Source organism: Conger conger, chromosome 19 (assembly GCF_963514075.1).
Source record: "Conger conger chromosome 19, fConCon1.1, whole genome shotgun sequence".
Taxonomy (NCBI): domain Eukaryota; kingdom Metazoa; phylum Chordata; class Actinopteri; order Anguilliformes; family Congridae; genus Conger; species Conger conger.
In genome coordinates this window covers 6356261-6375588 of record NC_083778.1, presented here as the reverse complement: position 1 = coordinate 6375588, position 19328 = coordinate 6356261, and the positions used below count along the sequence as shown (strand labels likewise).

At 43.5% G+C, this 19328-nt stretch overlaps 1 protein-coding gene across 2 annotated transcripts in view; it reads left to right on the top strand.

Annotated features, from left to right (window-relative positions):
- LOC133119396 (NACHT, LRR and PYD domains-containing protein 12-like) overlaps positions 1-14415 on the top strand; it is a 60649-nt gene extending 46234 nt beyond the window's left edge. For both annotated transcript variants that reach the window (XM_061229986.1, XM_061229987.1), the window contains exons 12-15: positions 7309-7482; positions 12891-13052; positions 13450-13496; positions 13699-14415. In XM_061229986.1, the coding sequence (XP_061085970.1) occupies positions 7309-7482; positions 12891-13052; positions 13450-13496; positions 13699-14300 (985 nt within the window). In that variant the 3' untranslated portion in view covers positions 14301-14415. The remainder of the gene's footprint in view (positions 1-7308; positions 7483-12890; positions 13053-13449; positions 13497-13698) is intronic.
- Positions 14416-19328: the final 4913 nt, after the last annotated feature.

Genomic DNA, 19328 nt, shown 5'->3' with positions numbered 1-19328 from the left:
AAGGAGCTGAGTAGAGTAGGTGGTGAGAAAGGGTCGGATTCTCCGGATGTTGTACAGGAAGAACCTGCACGCCCGGGGCACCGTAGCGATGTTCTCAGAGAAGGATAACCTGTTGTCCATCACCACTCCAAGATTTCTTGCACTAGGGGATGAGGTCACTGTGGTATCCCCTAGTGAGATGGAGAAATCAGAGAAGGTTAAAGCAGGGATGACGATTACCTCCGTCTTACCTGGGTTGAGCTTTAGATGGTGGTTGCCCATCCAGCTCTGGATGTCTCTCAGGCAGGCGGAGATACGGGTAGAGACCTGTGTGTCTGATGGGGGGGAAGGAAAGAAAGAGTTCGGTGTCATCGGCATAACAATGATAGGAGATGCCATGAGCAGAGATAACGGGGCCAAGGGATCTCGTGTAGATGGAGAAGAGGAGGGGTCCGAGGACTGAGCCCTGGGGGACTCCTGTAACAAGGGGGCGAGGGGTTGACACTCCTCCAGCCCAGGACACCTGGGAGGACCGGCCAGAGAGATAAGATTTGATCCACTCTAAGGCTGTGCCACAGATCCCTGTAGATGCCAGGGAGGCTAAGAGGATGGAGTGGTTGACCGTGTTGAATGCCGCAGAGAGGTCAAGAAGGATCAGGACAGAGGAGAGAGAGGTTGCTCGTGCAGCCTGAAGGGACTCATTGACAGAGAGGAGTGCAGTCTCCGTCGAGTGGCCAGGTCTGAAGCCGGACTGGTGGGGGTCCAGCAGGTTATTCTGTGAGAGGAAGGAGGAGAGTTGGTTGGAGGCAGCTTGTTCAATGGATTTGGATAGAAAAGGAAGGAGAGATACCAGACGGTAGTTTTGAATGCAGGAGGGGTCTAGAGTGGGTTTCTATAGGAGCGGGGTGATGTAGGCCGTCTTGAATGATGAGGGAAAGCAGCCAGAGGACAGAGATGAGTTAACAAGGGAGGTGACAAACGGGAGGATGTCAGGCGTGATTGCCTGAAAGAGGTTTGAGGGGATGGGGTCCAGGGCACAAGTAGTAGGGCGGTGGGAGAGCAGGAGGTGAGACATATCAGCATCTGTAAGGGGGCAGAAAGAGGAGAAACAGGGGGCAGACACAGAAATGGAGGCAGGCATAGAAGTGGTGGTGGTCGCGAAGGTGCTGCGGATATCTGCAACCTTCTTGTCAAAAAATCAGCAGTGAGCGAGGACTGAGATGGTGGGGGAGGTGTGCTGAGGAGAAAATGGAGAAAAGTTGACGAGGGTTAGAAGTGGAATTCTGGATTTTTGTTTGGAAGTAATTTATTTTGCCAGTGGTGATAGCGGAAGGGAATTCCGCCAGGAGAGACTGGTAGGAAGACAGGTCCGATGGGTCTTTTGATTTCCTCCACTTCCTCTCAGCTGCACGTAGGCTGGGCCTGGAGGAATGTAGAAGGTCAGAAACAAGAGGACAGAGAGAGTCAAGGGCTGAGGAGAGAGAGGAAAGCAGCACGGAAGATGCGGAATCAGTGGGTAGTTTGGAGAAGGATTCAAGAGGAGGGAGGGAAGTGGTGACTCTGGGGGCAAGGGAGGAGGGTGATAGAGAGCGGAGGTTACATCGGACAGAAACAGTGGGGGTGAGGGAAGGGGAGGGAGGCAGAGGGGCTAGGGGGATGGAGAAGGAAATGAAGTGGTGATCGGACTTGTGTAAAGGGGTAACAGTGGGGTTAGAAGAGGAGCAGTTCCTCAGAAAGATCAGGTCGAGAAGGTTTCCAGCCTTGTGAGTTGGGGGAGAGTGCTGCAGAGAGAGGTCAAAGGAGTGAAGTAGTGGTAAGAAGGCAACAGACTGGGAGGCTTCCAGGTGGATGTTGAAATCTCCCAGGAGGATAAGTGGGGTGCCATCCTCAGGGAATGAGCTGAGTAAAGTGTCAAGCTCATCAAGGAAACTTCCCAGGGCACCTGGAGGACGATAAACAACGACAATATAAAGTTTAACAGGGTGAGTAATTGAGACAGCGTGGCATTCAAAGGTGGATAAGGATAGGTCAGTGAGGGAAATCGCAGAAAATTTCCACAAAGGGGAGATCAGCAAGCCAGTGCCACCTCCACGGCCAGGGGGTGTGTGTGAGAAGGAGAAGGAGGATGAGAGGGCAGCGGGGGTGGCGGTGTTCTCTGGTGTAATCCAGGTCTCGGTGAGGGCAAGGAACTGTAGGGACAGGAGGGAGGCATAACCAGTAATGAAGTCAGCCTTCCGTGTGGCAGATTGGCAGTTCCATAGCCCTCCTGCAACTGTGAAGTTGTCACAGGGGGTCAGTGAGGGGTAGCAGAGGTTGGTGGGGTTCCGTTGCCATGGAGGGCCACGTCGCTGGAAGCGCGTTCTGAAGGGGAGAGAGCAGACTGTAATGGGGTGCTGACACACCATACCATTCCAAAATGACTCTGAGCACGTCTATATAAACTGCTAATTACTAATGCAAACTAGCGATCTAATAAATATCCTAACAATTGCAGCGTCCAAAGTGTCTAACTGATTCTGATCACCTAATCAGAATAACAGAACCGAGCGAAACTGCCGGCGGCTGGTGAAAAACACACTAGATTTGCTAATAACGAAAAGCAACATACCTGGTATGACTAACACGGCGATTTGACAACAAACCTACAACAGCTGAGACTAACAAGGTTTCCTTATTACCTACTGCTCACACGCAAAAAACACAGAAACAATACTTAACCACAGAAGTCGCTCCTGCAGCACTTCTCATGAAGAGACAGCTCCGCACCAACCTTGACCTTCTGAAACCACCAAAGACCAAAGAGACCGTTCACCGGAAACAACAAGCCCAGGTTGAGAGACGTGTGCAAAGAGCGAAGGAAAGGACCTTCCGCCCCGGTGACAATGTACTAGCACGTAACTACAACAACAGACCAAAATGGATGCCTGCTACAGTCCTTGAACAGACCGGTCCTGTGTCTTATACAGTTCGGACCAATGATGACATTGTCTGGAGGAGACACACTGACCAACTACTTGCTGGTGCGACAGAACCTGTAGAAACCCCGTCTGTGGTTGGTGCTGAGCCATCTAAGCTGGACAGCCCAGCCCGCACTCACCCAGGAGGCACCGCAGGCTATGGAACCTGTTTCTTCAGGACCCACTCCTGCAGCTGTTTCAGAGACAGAACTGTCAACATGTCCCACACCAAGGTCTGTTCCAGTGACAGTCAGCGTGAATCAGCCGGATGGCAGTGCTATTAGCCGCTATTCGCATAGAGAACGGCGGCCTCCAAAACGCCTAGATCTATAGTGGTGACCTACCCAGTAGAATGGGGCAGAAATGTGTTCCTGGTGGTTAAGAATGCCACCTGTTCATTAAGTGGGGAGGAGTATGTCATATATTCTGGTATTGGGTGTTACAGTGACGTGCGGTGAGGTCGGTGACTGGGTAGGCAAGGGATATTCTTAAACGAAATTCTCAAAGATATTAGGCCTAGTTAGACTTTTTAAATTAGGGGCGCAAGAGGTAGTCTACAAATGCGTTTTCATATGACAACCATCCATTCAAAGTGTCATTCAAAGCACTGCGCAGTTTACACACTACATCCCAATTAAGAATCACACAAAGCTTTCCAAAAATCCACCAACACAATGTAGTGGGCGGGACCGAAGAGGTCTGCCACTACGGGGCTCATTCTAGATAGGCCGTGGCAGAAACGACTAGCTGGGGTCCTGCGTGGTGTTCAGGAAGAGCTGTGTATCCATGTGCTGAGGCATCCAAGCCCAGGTACGCTTGCTTCTAAAGCGGCTATTTTAAACTTAAGAATCTTTATCTGATAAAGTAAACCTAAAACAGATCAGTTGTGGTGGCCACTCACCCACAAGACATTTAAATCTAGATAATTCACGGCGATCTCGCCCATGTTTGGATTATCAGTATTCTCTCCCTGTTTGTAGAGTCCATTACCCAGGCACCCAAGAAGGTGAAGACGTATGCGGATATGCCACCAGTTTGTGACGCAAAGAAGAGTTTTATGGAGTTTTATGCAAGCGAGTCTCCGTCTCGCCTTTGCATAACAATAGCTCCGTTTGTTTGTATTTTTAGATAGCCACGGCTGGCTTGATTCTTGTTTCTTTTCTCTTTTGTTCCTTTCATTAATTTGTCTTTTACCCTGGTTACATCATGCTGTTTAACTGTAAAACCACTTCTCCGTGATAAGCCTGACGAGTTAATAGTTGCCAACCTAGTTAAGACCCATTTATGCTCTACGTTAAATACGCATACGGATCCGGACGGAGCGTTCTGTCCGTACTCTGCGTTCATTACATGCGTACTTGTGCACGTTTTTTCAAAGCTTACGGATACGGAGGAAATGGAGCAGAGAGACACAAAGACGACTTTGAAAAAATGGTAATAATATGGGAAATAATTATGTTGCGATGTATTTAATGCTGTCTCCGCTTTTGCCTATTTTAAGGTACATTATTGACTGGTGTTAAATAAAGCGGTCTGCTGGCCCGTTGGCTCTCCTTCCTGCCTCGTCTGTCTCTGTCTCCCGCGGACCCGGAAGTAGCGAGCCTGGCTGCTACAGTCTGTTATATTACGAAAATAGTTCACTGAAATGTGTTTCTGAAAACATTTGAGGCGAGAAATGAGCCATACATTTGCTGAATCTGTCTTCATTTTAGATAGACACGATTTTCCTTTACCATCGCATTGTGCACCGAGACTTGCTGTTTGTGTGCTTCATTTAGAGCCAGATCAATACGCCTAGAATTACCAAAGGTCTTGAATCCAATTTGATGTTGGATGTGAGATGCGGATTTTTCATGCTTGGCTACTGCTGTGGGAAGGTTGTGGAGGTCTGAGTAGCCGGCTCCTACCAAGACGTTGTCTCTCTCCCTTGAGAAGAGCAAGCACGGAAAACAGTATAGCCTGCTATTGCTAGCTGAGCCACAAAGCCACTCTTCTTTCATACCACTCCTGATGGAAGGAGCGCACAATTTTTTGTCCCTTGCGCTGATGAAGTTCGGGAAGTGCTGGTGTTGGTCTGCCTTTTTTAATTAAATCCAACTTTTGTTGGAAATCCAACTTACTAAAGTTGTGAAATTGTTCCATGACATGTTTCTGACTGTGTTGTAGGTTCTAAGCACCTTGTGGTTTCGCGCCGTTATGGCTGGAAGCCTTGCGCAGATGACACATATGATGACACATATGATATGACACAGGTGACACGTCGTCCAGGGTAGGCTTGCTACTGTAAAACACGCAAACCAGGCAATATGCATGCGCGGATTATGAAGTCTCGTGAATGAATGAATCCTCAGCAGGGTCGGCAGAAGAGCTCTTGCCTACCCTGCCATTGAAAGTAATGAGAGGCGGGGACGCGCGTGTTCCACTGAGAGTAACGAGAGGCGGGGACGCGCGTCTTCCACTACAATGAAACGGAGTGCTGCATCATATCCTGTACAGCCTAGCGCCTCACGACATATTTTAACGCCGTTTTAGACATTTTGGGAATTTTGAGCAAGAAGAACAGGACCAATAAAACACATGAAATATTAGAAAAACTATTTACATTTACATGTAAAACATTTATTTTTATTTTTGTTTTGTTTAGTAATTTTGATTGGATTATCACAGGGTAGGCACTGCCTACCCCGCTTACCCTGACCGCACGTCCATGGGGTGTTATACTCTGTTACTGCCACCTATTGGTAGTGACTTACTAACCGTTCTGATTTAAGAGACCTCCGGGTCACATGTTGTTTCTGGAAGTAAATAAATGGACGAGCGTCCTTGTATTGTTCAAGTCCGTCTCCGTCTGATTATTGTTGTAGCTTATAGTTTAACGGGAATAAAACTCAGGTAATACACAACAACAACAGTGGAGGGGAAGAATTTGAGGCAAATGTCTTTTGACTGTTTATGGAGTGATGGCTATAAGCTGTGTACAGTTGTATTTTTAGAAAATGAACAAAGCTTACAGGAAACTTCTCAGAGCCAGCTATCATTTTAAACAATGTCGTCATGGTTACTGTCACTCTTAGGCCACAGATAAATGGGGAAGAACGTAATTTTGAATTGAATGTGGTTTTTCATTTAGCTAAGTGAATATTTCAAAATGAATGGCCAGAATACTAAGAAATCATCATATTGAAATTACTTGGTCAGTTGATTAGGCAATTTACACCCACTAGCTGAGTCAATATCCACGATATACCAGAGGTTTGAGTTCCATCACATTTTTATACAACAATTACCACATTTATCTTTAAAAATGTTCACAAAAGAAAGACAAGACAAACTTTATATGAATGTATTTTTAATGGAACTATGTTTTATGTTGAATGAATTTTTATGAACAGTAGTTTATTGGTTGCGAAGCAACAGTATTGCTAACACTATTGCAATAATGTATCCCCACTACACTAACGTTAGGTAGCTTGCTACTTTACGTTACACCTGATGACACTGACACAAGTTATTTGTGTAAACGTTTATCTGGACACATTCAGATAATGTGCAGTTATTGAAATAATTTATAGTGTCGTCATGAGTCATTTGCTTCACCAGGATTTGGTGGTGTTGCCGACATTTTGATGCGATGATGTTGCCTATTTAAAATCCCTGAGAAGGTGAAAGAACACTTTAAAATCACTCATTTTGTTTTACTTTGGGAGGCTACTAGTGGCAAGATGATAACATGAAGTTAATTTAGGTTACAAAGTAGATAACGGTGAGTAAACGCAGAGTAATATTAAAGATTTGTGGCCATCGTGGATATTGGCACGGCTTGAACGCAAATTGACCAATAGAGACAATGGACCAGACCTATCCCTTATATAAATGGTTACAAGACAAGGACAAAAATAACTGTCATTAACTGTTATTTTTATCCATTTAAAAAATGTGTATATCTTTGTAGACCGAAGAACATATCTCAGGGGATAAGGTGCATCACAGTGATCATACAAACACTGTTTCTTGTGTTTGCAGATTAAATTCATGTTGCAAATCAGATTCTGTCTCATATATGATCGTCATAGAGAAAATGTTTGGTAATTAAATCCTTGCAGTTGGTTCCCAACCTTGATCTTTTGTTATTTGTTGGTTAATGAAGCTAAATAATTGCCTTAGAATTTGGTGGATTAATTTCTGAAATAATTTAAGAATAATTTCTGAATGTAATTTACATAACCCTCTCCCTGTTTTTTGTATGTACCACTCAGGGATGCATAGGCACATAGGAAATGACATATGTATCAATTGCCAAGGTGAACATTATCACAATCACCAGTGAATTTAAATGCTTGTGTGTGTCCATGTGTATGTGGTTTCTCCACAGGCTGGGTTGGTGTAATCTCACAGAGGGCTGCTGTGATGTTCTGGCCTCAGTCTTGCGTTCTCCTCACTCAGAGCTGAGTGATCTGGAGCTGAGAGACAACGAGCTGCAGGATTCAGGAGTGGGAGCGCTCTCTGCTGGACTGGAGGACCCACACTGTAAACTGCAGAGACTGGGGTGAGTACAAACACAAATTCTTCAATCGGGGTTGGATAAGTAAAATTTTTTAAAGGGCAATAAAAGCGAAATGCAGGGGCGTTTTCAAAATAAATGTGTGAAATTTACATAGTAGCATTTCAGCTTTAAAAAAAAACCAGCTAGTATCATGTGCAATTGGCATCGATATAAGTTAAAACAGAAGAGGAGGAGATTGTGGTCTCAGAATTTTTGATCAAGAAGCGATCCATAGTACATATGAGATGGGTAATTCAATGATCACATTTATCTATGATGGGGATTATGTAGGTGCACAGACTTCCTTTCCATTTTCTTTTCCAACTATAAACACAAGAAGAATAAGAATTCTATATTACAGTATATAGTAGGCTATAATATAAAATAATATAGTAAAATAATGATATTCTATATTAATAATTATGGCTGTGTTTGTCACGGAAGTTACGTATTCTGTGATTTCTGCGAAACATCACATTACATTTTATTCAACAGACACTTTTATCCAAAGCGAGGTACAAGAAAAAGTGCAAATCAAGGTCAGAGAACAAACAACAGAACAGGTCCGATTAGGTACAATTTGCATAGGATCAGTTATAAAGCAACATAAAGCTTATAAGTCTAGTACGCAAGGTAGATAGGCCAGGTGTGTAAGTAATAATGTCAGGAACTACAGTACTGAGACAAATACACATGTGAAGGTCCTAGATTAAAGTCGATAATACAACACTGGGCTAAAGTCTGAGACTGGTGAAGAGAAGTGAGAATAGATTAGCGTACTCCCGCAGAGGAGTCAAGGTACAGTGTGAAGAGGTGAGTCTTCAGACTGCTGTAGAAAATGGGCAGTGAGTGAGCAGTTCTTATAGCAATGGGGAGGTTGTTTCACCACTGGCGAGCTAGAGCAGAGAAGCTCTGCAGTCGGGACAAGCGAGAGCCATTCACTCAGCTGGCAGGATGAGCAAGTCGGGCTGATATTTGGACATTCCTCGGCTGTGTCCCAATTGGTGCTCTTGCCTAGTTGCACTGATTCGGAGGTGGTCCCTGTTTTTGGCATCTCTGTGGTTTCCCTGTTTTCATGCTTTCTGTGATTTTTCTGCAGTTTTGTAGAACAACTGTCAACCTCTTATAGTTGCCTTATATAGACCTACAGGTAAGCATGCTTCTGAACTGCATAGCTCATTGTTTAATTAATGTGTGCTTTTAAACCTACACTCCGACCCGTATATTGCATCAATTCCCAGAAGTATCCACTGTAATGTTCCAAATTGGGGATGATTTAGTAGCTAGTCACAGATGAGTTTATCACAGTCCCGTCAAAAACTTAAGCCTGAGTTTAGGGGGCGGCCTATAGCATAGTGGCTGAGGTGCTTGACTGGGATCAAGAAGGTTGGTGGTAAGCCCCAGTGAAGCTGCAGTAAGATCCGTGCTGCTGCAGAACCCTTGAGCAAGGCCCTTAGCCCCATATTGATCCAGGGGGATTGGGTCCTGCTTAATCTAATCAAATGTTAGCTAAATAACTGAGATTTAATGTAATGTTCTGCTAAATTAAAGACAAACAGCATGCTTTTACTTTCCAAGTTCAAGTGCTTGTTAGCCTACTGTTGCTAAAGTTGTGCATGTTATTCCAATCATTTCCCACTACCGTGCATGAGGTCTTTGGTTTATTTAATAAATGAATCTTAAAAAACACTGATTTCTGGCTCTTTCAGTTTACTGTTAATTTCAACATCTTTGCTGTGACTGCTTCATGACTTTAGTCCAGCATTTTCTAACCTTGATGCTACATTGATGTGATGTCAACAGTAGCCATTCATGTTTTTTGCGGTTTGAATTTCTAGTGTAGATGTAGAAGTGACCTAGGTGTAAGAACTGGCCCATCAGTCACTGCTGTGAAGAGGTCTGAGTTGTAGTAGGCAGGACAATAGATCTGGGGGTGTCAGAAAGCTGCATAATGTGTACATGAGCTTTGGGTGGGAGGTTTAAGAATTGTGACGTATGTGGTTTAATAATTTTATAATAGCAATGTTTTTTACGTCGTATTGGTGATAAAATGTTTGTGAAGTATTATAGCATCAATGTCTGCACCCTTAGAAACCTATAATACTATTATGAAATCATATGCTGCAAAACAATTTTCTAATAAATAAAGGACACAACTGAATACAGCGTTTCCCCTAGGATTGTCTTCCCGTAGCAGTGCACCGGTTTGAAGAATTTAGACTTTGAGACTAAATTCTAAAATAGGATGAGGCAGGATCTTCCAGAATATCAGACTTTATTTTTCACGCAGACCATGAAGCCGAGGTGACTCTGCAGAGTGACCTGACATCATTCAACTATACACCATCTTTTATACAGTTTCAGACGGGCTTATTCCCGCCCCACAGCTCTCCGTCTACCTCCCGCCACAATGATTTCTCAATACGTGATGAAGATAAGTCAACTCTGATTGGTTTGGCACCAATTATGCTTTGTATTGTGGAATCAGTGTGGTTCTAAAATACATGTTCCCTCCACCATTTCCTCGAGGGCCCGCAGGACCCACACCTGAAACCCTTGCTCCCCTCTCGGACCATTCCAGCTCCAGAGGGACCTCTAGTGGTCTTTTTCTGAAGTCCATACAAACAGTAAAAAGGATACAGTATAACTAATGTGTCTTAATTTAATAAAACTTAGTGCATATTGATTTCACATTTGTGGCAACCAATCACATTGTTTTCATTGATTATCACATTAATATGGCTTTTGATATGAGTGCATATTAAGTACGTATTACCATACAGTTATATGATGTATTACATTTCAACTTAATATATCCAACAGTTGATGGTCGGGTGCATATGCAAGATTGCAGACCCTATACTTTTGTGGAGAACCAACTTCAATTTGGCCTTTCTATAGTGCTAATGCAGCAAGTCAAAAAGGGCTGTGACAATGACATCAGTCAGCAGTTTGCATTCATTTGCGTAGTCTAGGCTGTTCCATCAGCAAAGAAGAATGTGGAGGACTTTTTAGGCACAGCTTTTTTTTCATATCCCCATATGTATGCTGGTGAATACCAATCAATTGTAAACAAAAACAGATGCGCAGGATTAGCATAAATTGATGCCTCTAAAATACCTAAAAGGTGTAAGGAATAAAATTTCAGGCAATTTAAAGAGATGGCCAAGAAAAGATTAAAGACGCTTTCAAAATTCTGTGTAAACATACTAACATGTAAACATAATTTGTTGCTAATTGGCTTGCTTAACTGCGTATGTGCCACATAGGACAGAAATAAAAGGGAATGGAGCCGGTGTAAAATGTTCTGCGGTGTCCTAGGTGCTGTATACACACCGGAGCCGTGCTGCGTGCGGAGTGAAATGGGGCTAAGCAGTGGAATGTCAGGGCCGGGGAAGACTAAAGCTTTTGTTACCTCTGTGCTTTCCGTAGTCTGTTTCCTGCTCCGTTTCCTGCTCCATTCACTCATTTGTTTGTTTCACCTGTGCTCCATTTGTTGTCTCCGCCTCCCACTCCTTATATGTACTTCCTTCCTTCCAATTTTGACTGTTTTTGAACTGTTTTTGTCGGCCAACAGGTGCGAGAAATGTTGCTGCTTGAACCCAGCAGAGGGCAGTGTTGACTGTGGAATGGTTAAGTGTCCATATTCTAATACAGTGTGGAGGTGGATGCATCATGTTTATTGATATTAGATTATAATGTCTCACATGTTATAACCATATTTGTGCTGGTTAAACATGTACATGATGCTACCAGGTTAGATAATTATCCCTTTCAGAACCACATCTTCAACTGAAAGTGTGTGCTAACTGTGGCAGTGATAAATAGTGTTGAGAATTCAGTGGCATCCTCTTGTGTTTCTAACCGGACATGTTGCAGTGGGACAGCATGTCTAACTACTTTTAAGAGATAGTGGTGATCTCCTTAAGCCACTACAAGAGTTTTTATGTAAACATCCACAGAACAATATGGCTTTAAAACAGAGAAAATGATCATGAAAAATCAAACAGAATATATGAAATGACAGATTCCATAGTTAGGGCCCTATAGATGCTTATTGAATCATAATCATATATTATTCATCTCTGAATAATGACTATTTAAATGTGTTGCATGTCTTATTTCTGCTTAACTTGAGCTGGGGTTACTATGTATAACATCGCCATGCTCCACCTCGATGTGGCCAATAACATGTTGGCCGGTCTCCCGTTGTACAACATGCGGTTTTAGACGTTCTCACACTCCCACACTTAGTGGAAATGTCTGTTTCTCCATCAGTCATGAATGACATTGAATCCATGATTTGTACAGACATCTTTTTCTGCGATCACCCCAATGAACTGGGCACAGGCAGTTTCATTGCTGTAATGGGTTTACATTTAACCCGTTCCTTTTCATAAGGATGATCTGGGACTCAAGTTTAGTGAAAGGTAGCTCTTCTTTGGCTATATTCTAAGCAGTGTTAAATTGTATTATCATTTCTGACTTCTCACTGCTTCGGTTTTCCGCTGCCTGGCGCTGAAACGCTGCGGGGAGGGGGGCTCCTCTGCCAGCCACGCACCTGTCACGCCCAGGATGTGTTTCTTGGAGTCATTGTGCTTTTTTTACAGTACATAATCCAGAATATCACAGTTCACCCTTATCAAGCCCTTCTCCATTTCTAAAGCATTAAAAGCTTGAATGAGGCATTTAAATATGTGTGTCTGTGTGTGTGTGCATGTGTAGGAGTATGTGTATGTTAGTATGTATATGTGTCGGGGGGTCTGTGTATGTTAGTGGATATGCATATGTGTGTAGTAGATTTTGTGTTTGTGTGTGTGAATGTGTGTGTGTGTGCGTGCATGTGCATTTGTGTTTGTGTGTATGGGGTATGTGCATTTGTGAGTGTGTGTGTGTGTGTGTGTACGGGGTATGTGCATTTGTGTGTGTGTTGGTGTCTCTTCACACGGACTGGGAAGAGTCAGAGTCTGTCATGGATTACTGAATATATAAACCTAATACTTTAATTTGTACATAGTCATATTAGAGTTATTGTTCAATATCATTAAAGTGAAACATGTATCTTTTATATCACGCTTTGTAAAATACTTTGTTTATTCAAGTAGAGAGTTATTATTACCATATTTTCTTCTTTCTTTCTGAACAAATTTGTTTAATGGCAGTACAAGATTAAATTGTATGTGATGTTGGCATCTTTGAAGCTAAACTTAACAAAATGCTTAAGAATAAAGGCATGTATTAGGGATTAATTTCACGCATTAGAATGCACCAGAAGCCTCCAAATTGCATCAGGAAAAAAACCTTTTTCTTTTTGGCCTACTACTTACATTTTGGGGAACACTGTCAATGTTTTACAGCTCTGTTAGTTTATGTGAATGTGCTGTAAGGTGTGTGTGTTCTTCTCTCTGCAGGCTGTCAGGCTGTAGAGTCACACAGAGAGGCTGTGATTCTCTGGCTTCAGCTCTGTGTTCAAACCCCTCACACCTGAGAGAGCTGGACCTGAGATACAATCACCCAGGAGACCCAGGAGTGAGAGCGTTGTCTGCTGCTAAACTGGACACACTCACACTGCTGTAAGTACACACACACACACACACACACACACACACACACACACACTCACACTGCTGTAAGTACACACACACACACACACACACACACTCACACTGCTGTAAGTACACACACACACACTGCTGTAAGTACACACACACACACACACACACACACACACTGCTGTACGTACACATGCACTCTCACACACTCACTCACACACACACACGCACACACACTCACACACACTGCTGTACGTACACACACACTCACACTGCTGTAAGTACACACACACTCACACTGCTGTACGTACACTCACACACACGTACACACACACGCACACACACGCACTCACTCACACTCACACACACGCACACACTCACTCACACACACACTTACCATGTTCTGTGTTTCTTACAGTGTGGAACATGCAGGAGAGAACAGGATCAAACCAGGACCCAGGAAATGTGAGTCTTTTTGATGCAGAACACTTTCCATTGATACACACTGTACTGTGTGTGTGTGTGTGTGTGTGTGTGTGTGTGTGTGTGTGTGTGTGTGTGTGTGTGTGTGTGAGAGAGAGTGAGAGACTTTACCAAAAAATCTCTCACTCACATAATGAGGTGAATATGAATAATAATTAATGTCATTAATGTCTCTGGTGTGCAGACGGCTGTCGGCTCACACTGGATCCAAACACAGCACACAGAGAGCTGTCTCTGTCTGAGGGGAACAGGAAGGTGACACGCACACCGGGGAGAGTGGAGCCATATCCTGATAATCCAGAGAGATTCCAGTCTGTGCCCCAGGTTCTGTGCAGAGAGAGTGTGTGTGAGCGCTGTTACTGGGAGGCTGAGTTCAGTCTGTCTGAGTGGGGAGTGGTTGATATTGCAGTGACATATAAAGGAATCAGCAGGAAAGGACAGGATGCTGGCTGTGTGTTTGGATGGAATAAAAACTCCTGGAGTCTGAGGTGCGATAAACACAGTTACTCTGTCCGTCACAATAAGAACCCCAAAGACCTACCTGCCCGTCCCTCCCCCTACCACAGAGCAGGAGTGTGTGATGATGGTGCTGGTGCAGGAGTGTATGTGTACAGGGTAGGAGTGTGTGTGGACCATCCGGCTGGCACTCTGTCCTTCTACAGCATCTCTGACTCTGACACACTGACCCTCCTGCACACATTCCACACACACTTCACTCAACACACACCCCTCTGTGCTGGGTTTAATCTGTGGGAGGGCTCAGTGTCCCTCTGCCAACTGGAGTAGAGACACACACAAACACACACACATACACACTCACACACACACACACCCCTCCACCCCCCCACACACACACATATATACAGAACACACACACCCCTCCACCCCCACCCACACACACACACAACACACACACCCCTCCACCCCCCCCTACACACAACACACACACCCACACACACACCCCTCCACCCCCACCCACACACACACACCCCTCCACCCCCACCCACACACACACACATACACACATGACACACACTCACACACACACACCTCCACCCCCCCCAACACACACACACACGCACAAACACACACAGAACTCACACTCACACTCACACACACAACACACACACCCCTCCACCCCCCCCTACACACAACACCCACACACACACCCCTCCACCCCCACCCCCACCCACACACACACACCCCTCCACCCCCACCCACACACACACACATACACACACCCCTCCACCTCCCCCCCACACACACACATATGCACACAACACACACACACACCTCCACCTCCCCCCCACACACACACACACACACACATAACGCGCGCACACACACACACACAACACACACACACCTCCACCCCCCCCACACACACACATAACACACACACTCATACACACATAAAACACACACACGCACATACACACACAGAACACACACACACACACTCACACACACTTCACTCAACACACACACACACATATACACACATACACACACACAACACACACACACCCCTCCACCCCCCCCCACACACATATACACACAACACACACACACACACACACACACCCCTCCACCCCCACCCACACACACACTCATACACCCATGACACACACTCACACACACACACCTCCACCCCCCCCCCACACACACACACACACATGCACAAGCACACACAGAACTCACACTCACACTCACACACACAACACACACACCCCTCCACCCACCCAACACACACACATATACACACAACACACACACACACACACACACACACGCCTCTACCTTCCCCCACACACACATAACACACACACACACACCTCCACCCCCCCCCACACACACACATAACACACACACACACTCATACACACATAAAACACACACACACACATACACACACAGAACACACACACTCACATACACTTCACTCAACACACACACACATATACACACAACACACACACACTCACTCACTCATACACACTTCTCTCAACACACACCCCTCTGTGCTGGGTTTGGAATGTATGACTCCCCAATATCCTTCTGCCAACTGGAGTAGACACACACAAACACACACATACACATTTATTTTTGTATATTTTCATAAAATCCTATTGTATATAGTCATGGTGTGTTTATATACATTTGATGATTAAAACATGAGTACAACATTAAGAGTGTGATTCTGGTTAAAGATGGTAAAAGGCTTTTGAGGTAATAATTCTGTCTCCTGTACCTGCATCTTTGTATAAAAGTTCACTGCATTTGACTAGTTTTTACAGTTGATTTCATTCATTTTCACAAGAGTTCCAGTGTGCAAAGTTGTGAGGGTGAATGCAGCTCAAAGGGAGAATGCAGAATGATCACTGCAGTGTACTTATTTCCTTTCATTACTGTGAACAGTCATGTATTGAGTTTCCTTATATACTGTGTCACGATTGCTTTGTTTAAACCTGTTCCTGTACCATCCTCTTAAACTGGAAAACAAGACCACCAGTACCAAAGCTCACATATTGCCTGTGGACTAACCCCCCAACCCCACCCTAACCAACATGTAGCTTTGCTTTTTTATTTGTTAGTTTTTTTTTTTGTACATATATATACATATATTTATTTTGTATTTATGAATGTGTTATTCATATTGTCATATCATTATGTTCTTTTCATTTTATTTCATTTTTTCTCCATCGTTACTTTTATTATTTTTACTTTTTTCCTCTTCTCCCCTGTTCATCCTCCTGTCTATCTGCCCCTTAGTCTGCGTGTCCATATGTGTACACAAGTCACTCTTTCCGCACTGTATTATTCTTTTTATTATTATTCTTTTTTTTCATTTATTGTTATTTTTAGTAACTGTCTGTTTTGTTTTACCCTCCCCTCAAAGGCTTCATACTGTTTCCTTCCTTCTCTCTCTCTCTCTCTCTCTCTCTCTCTCTCTCTCTCTCTCTCTCTCTCTCAAAATTACCAGTGTAAATATGTTTGTTTTTGTATTATTAAAAATAAAGTTGACCTCCCAAGAGGGGGCGGGGGGGTGGTGGCGGGAATAAAATTTTAAAAAATAAATAAATAAACCTGTTCTGTAAAATCTGTATGTGATTAAACCTGAATTATAAAAACATTGAACATCTTGCTGTTAATTATTACTGCGGACTCCTGTGCTACAGTAGTACTTATTTCATATTCTGTGTGGGATTATGTTTGTGCTCAAAATGACTAGATCAGTATTGGGCTAAAATCTGCACAGTTCAATTAATGACATTCATCTACAGTAGTGTAAATTAACTCTAGTATAAGAAACACACACTGAAGGAGCATATCCTCCCCAGGGCCAGCATCCTGCTACACACACTGAAGGAGCATAGCCTAGCAAACCATTTATCCATGTGATCAGATGGACTGTGTGTGTGTGTGTGTGTGTGTATTTCTGCGTCTGTTTGTCTGGATGAGTGTGTGTGCGTTCGTCTGTGCCCTGAGTTTGTATAAGTATGTGTGTGTGAGTCCATTTGTGTGTGTGTGTATTTCTGCATCTGTATGCGAGTGTGTGTGCATGCGTCCGTGTGTGTATTTGTACTCTGTCTGTGTGTGTATGAGTATGTGCTGTGCGTGTGCGTGTGTGTGTGTGTGTGTGTGTGTGTGTGTGTGTGTATGGCCGGGGGCTTGCAGGCTGTGTGTAAATGTACTCTGAGGATGTGTGTGTGTGTGTGTATTGTATTTCTACTCTGTGTGTGTGTGTGTGTGTGTGTATTTGTAGTCTGTGTGTGTGTGTGTGTGTATGGCTGGGGGCTTGCAGGCTGTGTGTAAATGTACTCTGAGGATGTGTGTGTGTGTGTGTATGTGTATGTGAGTGTGTGTGTGTATTTGTACTCTGTGTGTGTGTGTGTGTGTGTGAGTGAGTGTGCGTGTGCTCTGTGTGTGCAAAATCCATGAGCATCTTCAGTGCTCTGAGTGTGTATAAGTTTGTGTGCGTGTGTGTGTGTGTGTGTGTGTGTGTGTGTTGGTATGTGCATTTCTGCGTCTGTCTGTATGAGAGTGTGTATTTGTACTCTGTGTGTGTATGAGTATGTGCTGTGTGTATTTGTACTCTGTCTGTGTGTGTATGTGTGTATGGCTGGGGGCTTGCAGGCTGTGTGTAAATGTACTCTGAGGATGTGTGTGTGCGTGCGTGTGTGTGTGTGTGTGTGTGTATTGTATTTGTACTGTCTGTGTGTGTGTATCTGTAGTCTGTGTGTGTGTGTGTATGGCTGGGGGCTTGCAGGCTGTGTGTTAGTGTACTCTGAGGATGTGTGTGTATGTGAGTGTGTGTCTGTATGTATGAGTGAGTGTGCGTGTGCTCTGTGTGTGTAAATTCCATGAGCATCTTCAGTGCATGTCCCAGAATGAAATGGCACCTCCATCCTCATGCTAAATAGATTAAAAAACTAAACCATGCACCATACCAGAAGCTGGAAATAGCCAAAAGTACCACTATCTGATCTGTGGGTCCTGTTGGAAAACTTGAAACAAAAAGTGGATGCATTCCGCCATCTGGTGGCCTTATAGCTGCAGATTAGTTGATGTATTGAGTTATAGATTAGTTGCTGTATTGAGTTATTGATGAGTTGATGTATTGAGGTATAAATTAGTTGCTGTATTGAGTTATAGATTAGTTGATGTGTTGAGTTATTGATTAGTTGCTTTATTGGGTTATTGATTAGTTGCTGTATTGAGTTATTGATTAGTTGCTGTATTGAGTTATAGATTAGTTGATGTATTGAGTTATAGATTAGTTGATGTATTGAATTATTAATTAGTTGATGTATTGAGTTATAGATTAGTTGCTGTATTGAGTTATAGATTGGCTTCATCCCTTTGAGAGAATCAGTAGAGAATCATCAATGCCGTGCCTCTGCTTGTGTGCAGATTGCAGTGGGTCCATCCTGTCTTTGGTGTCCTTGAGGATAAATGACAGCACTATTCTCTCCACAAATGTATTGCAGGTGATGTCAGGGTGATCATGCTGGCTCTTTAACATGATTGGACAGTACTGTTCTTTTGCAATATGTGGTCACAGTGTAACACCAATCAGAGGAAAGGCACTGATGGACTGTATAACCGCATAGATGTGACAGGACAGAGGGCAGACAGCAGTGCTGTGGTGAAGGTGCGCAATATTAAACACAAAATCCACAACATTGCTTAGCTGGGGCTTTAATAAGGCCAAACTAAAGTTTACAGAAAACACACAACATGAAAACTGAAATAAACCTTGCTCCATTTTGGAGTTCCCTGCCTAAGCAGAAAATACTGTGTTTTCGTTCATTACAACGCATCTAAGTACCAATGTATCCAACTACTCAAAATGATAAATAACTAACATTACATCTGAAATTTATGGAAACAGATTACTTGCAACAACAGTATATGTTTAGATCATGAAAGTTTTAGGATAAGTAAATCGCTAAATCAAGCTTTTTCCAAGACGTTTATTTTACAGTGAAATTAGGTGTTGTGAAAAAGTATCCTTTCCAGAACAACTGTGGCATCCCGTTTTTGAGTTGGTTATTGCATATTGTATGATAAATGGCGGGGCATTCATTGGTATTATTTAAGCGGGAGGTGATGAAGATGAAGATACCTGCAATTTGTGTAAATTTCACCCTAATGAATATCGTATGTAACCGATTTTCAGTATCCTATCTTCAGTAGCTTTGAAAATTAATCCATACAAGCGTAGCTGTAAAAATGCAGCTGAAGTTTAACAGAGAAGAATAAAAATGAAATATCACTTGGAGTAAATCACAAGAGAACGACGTAGAACGT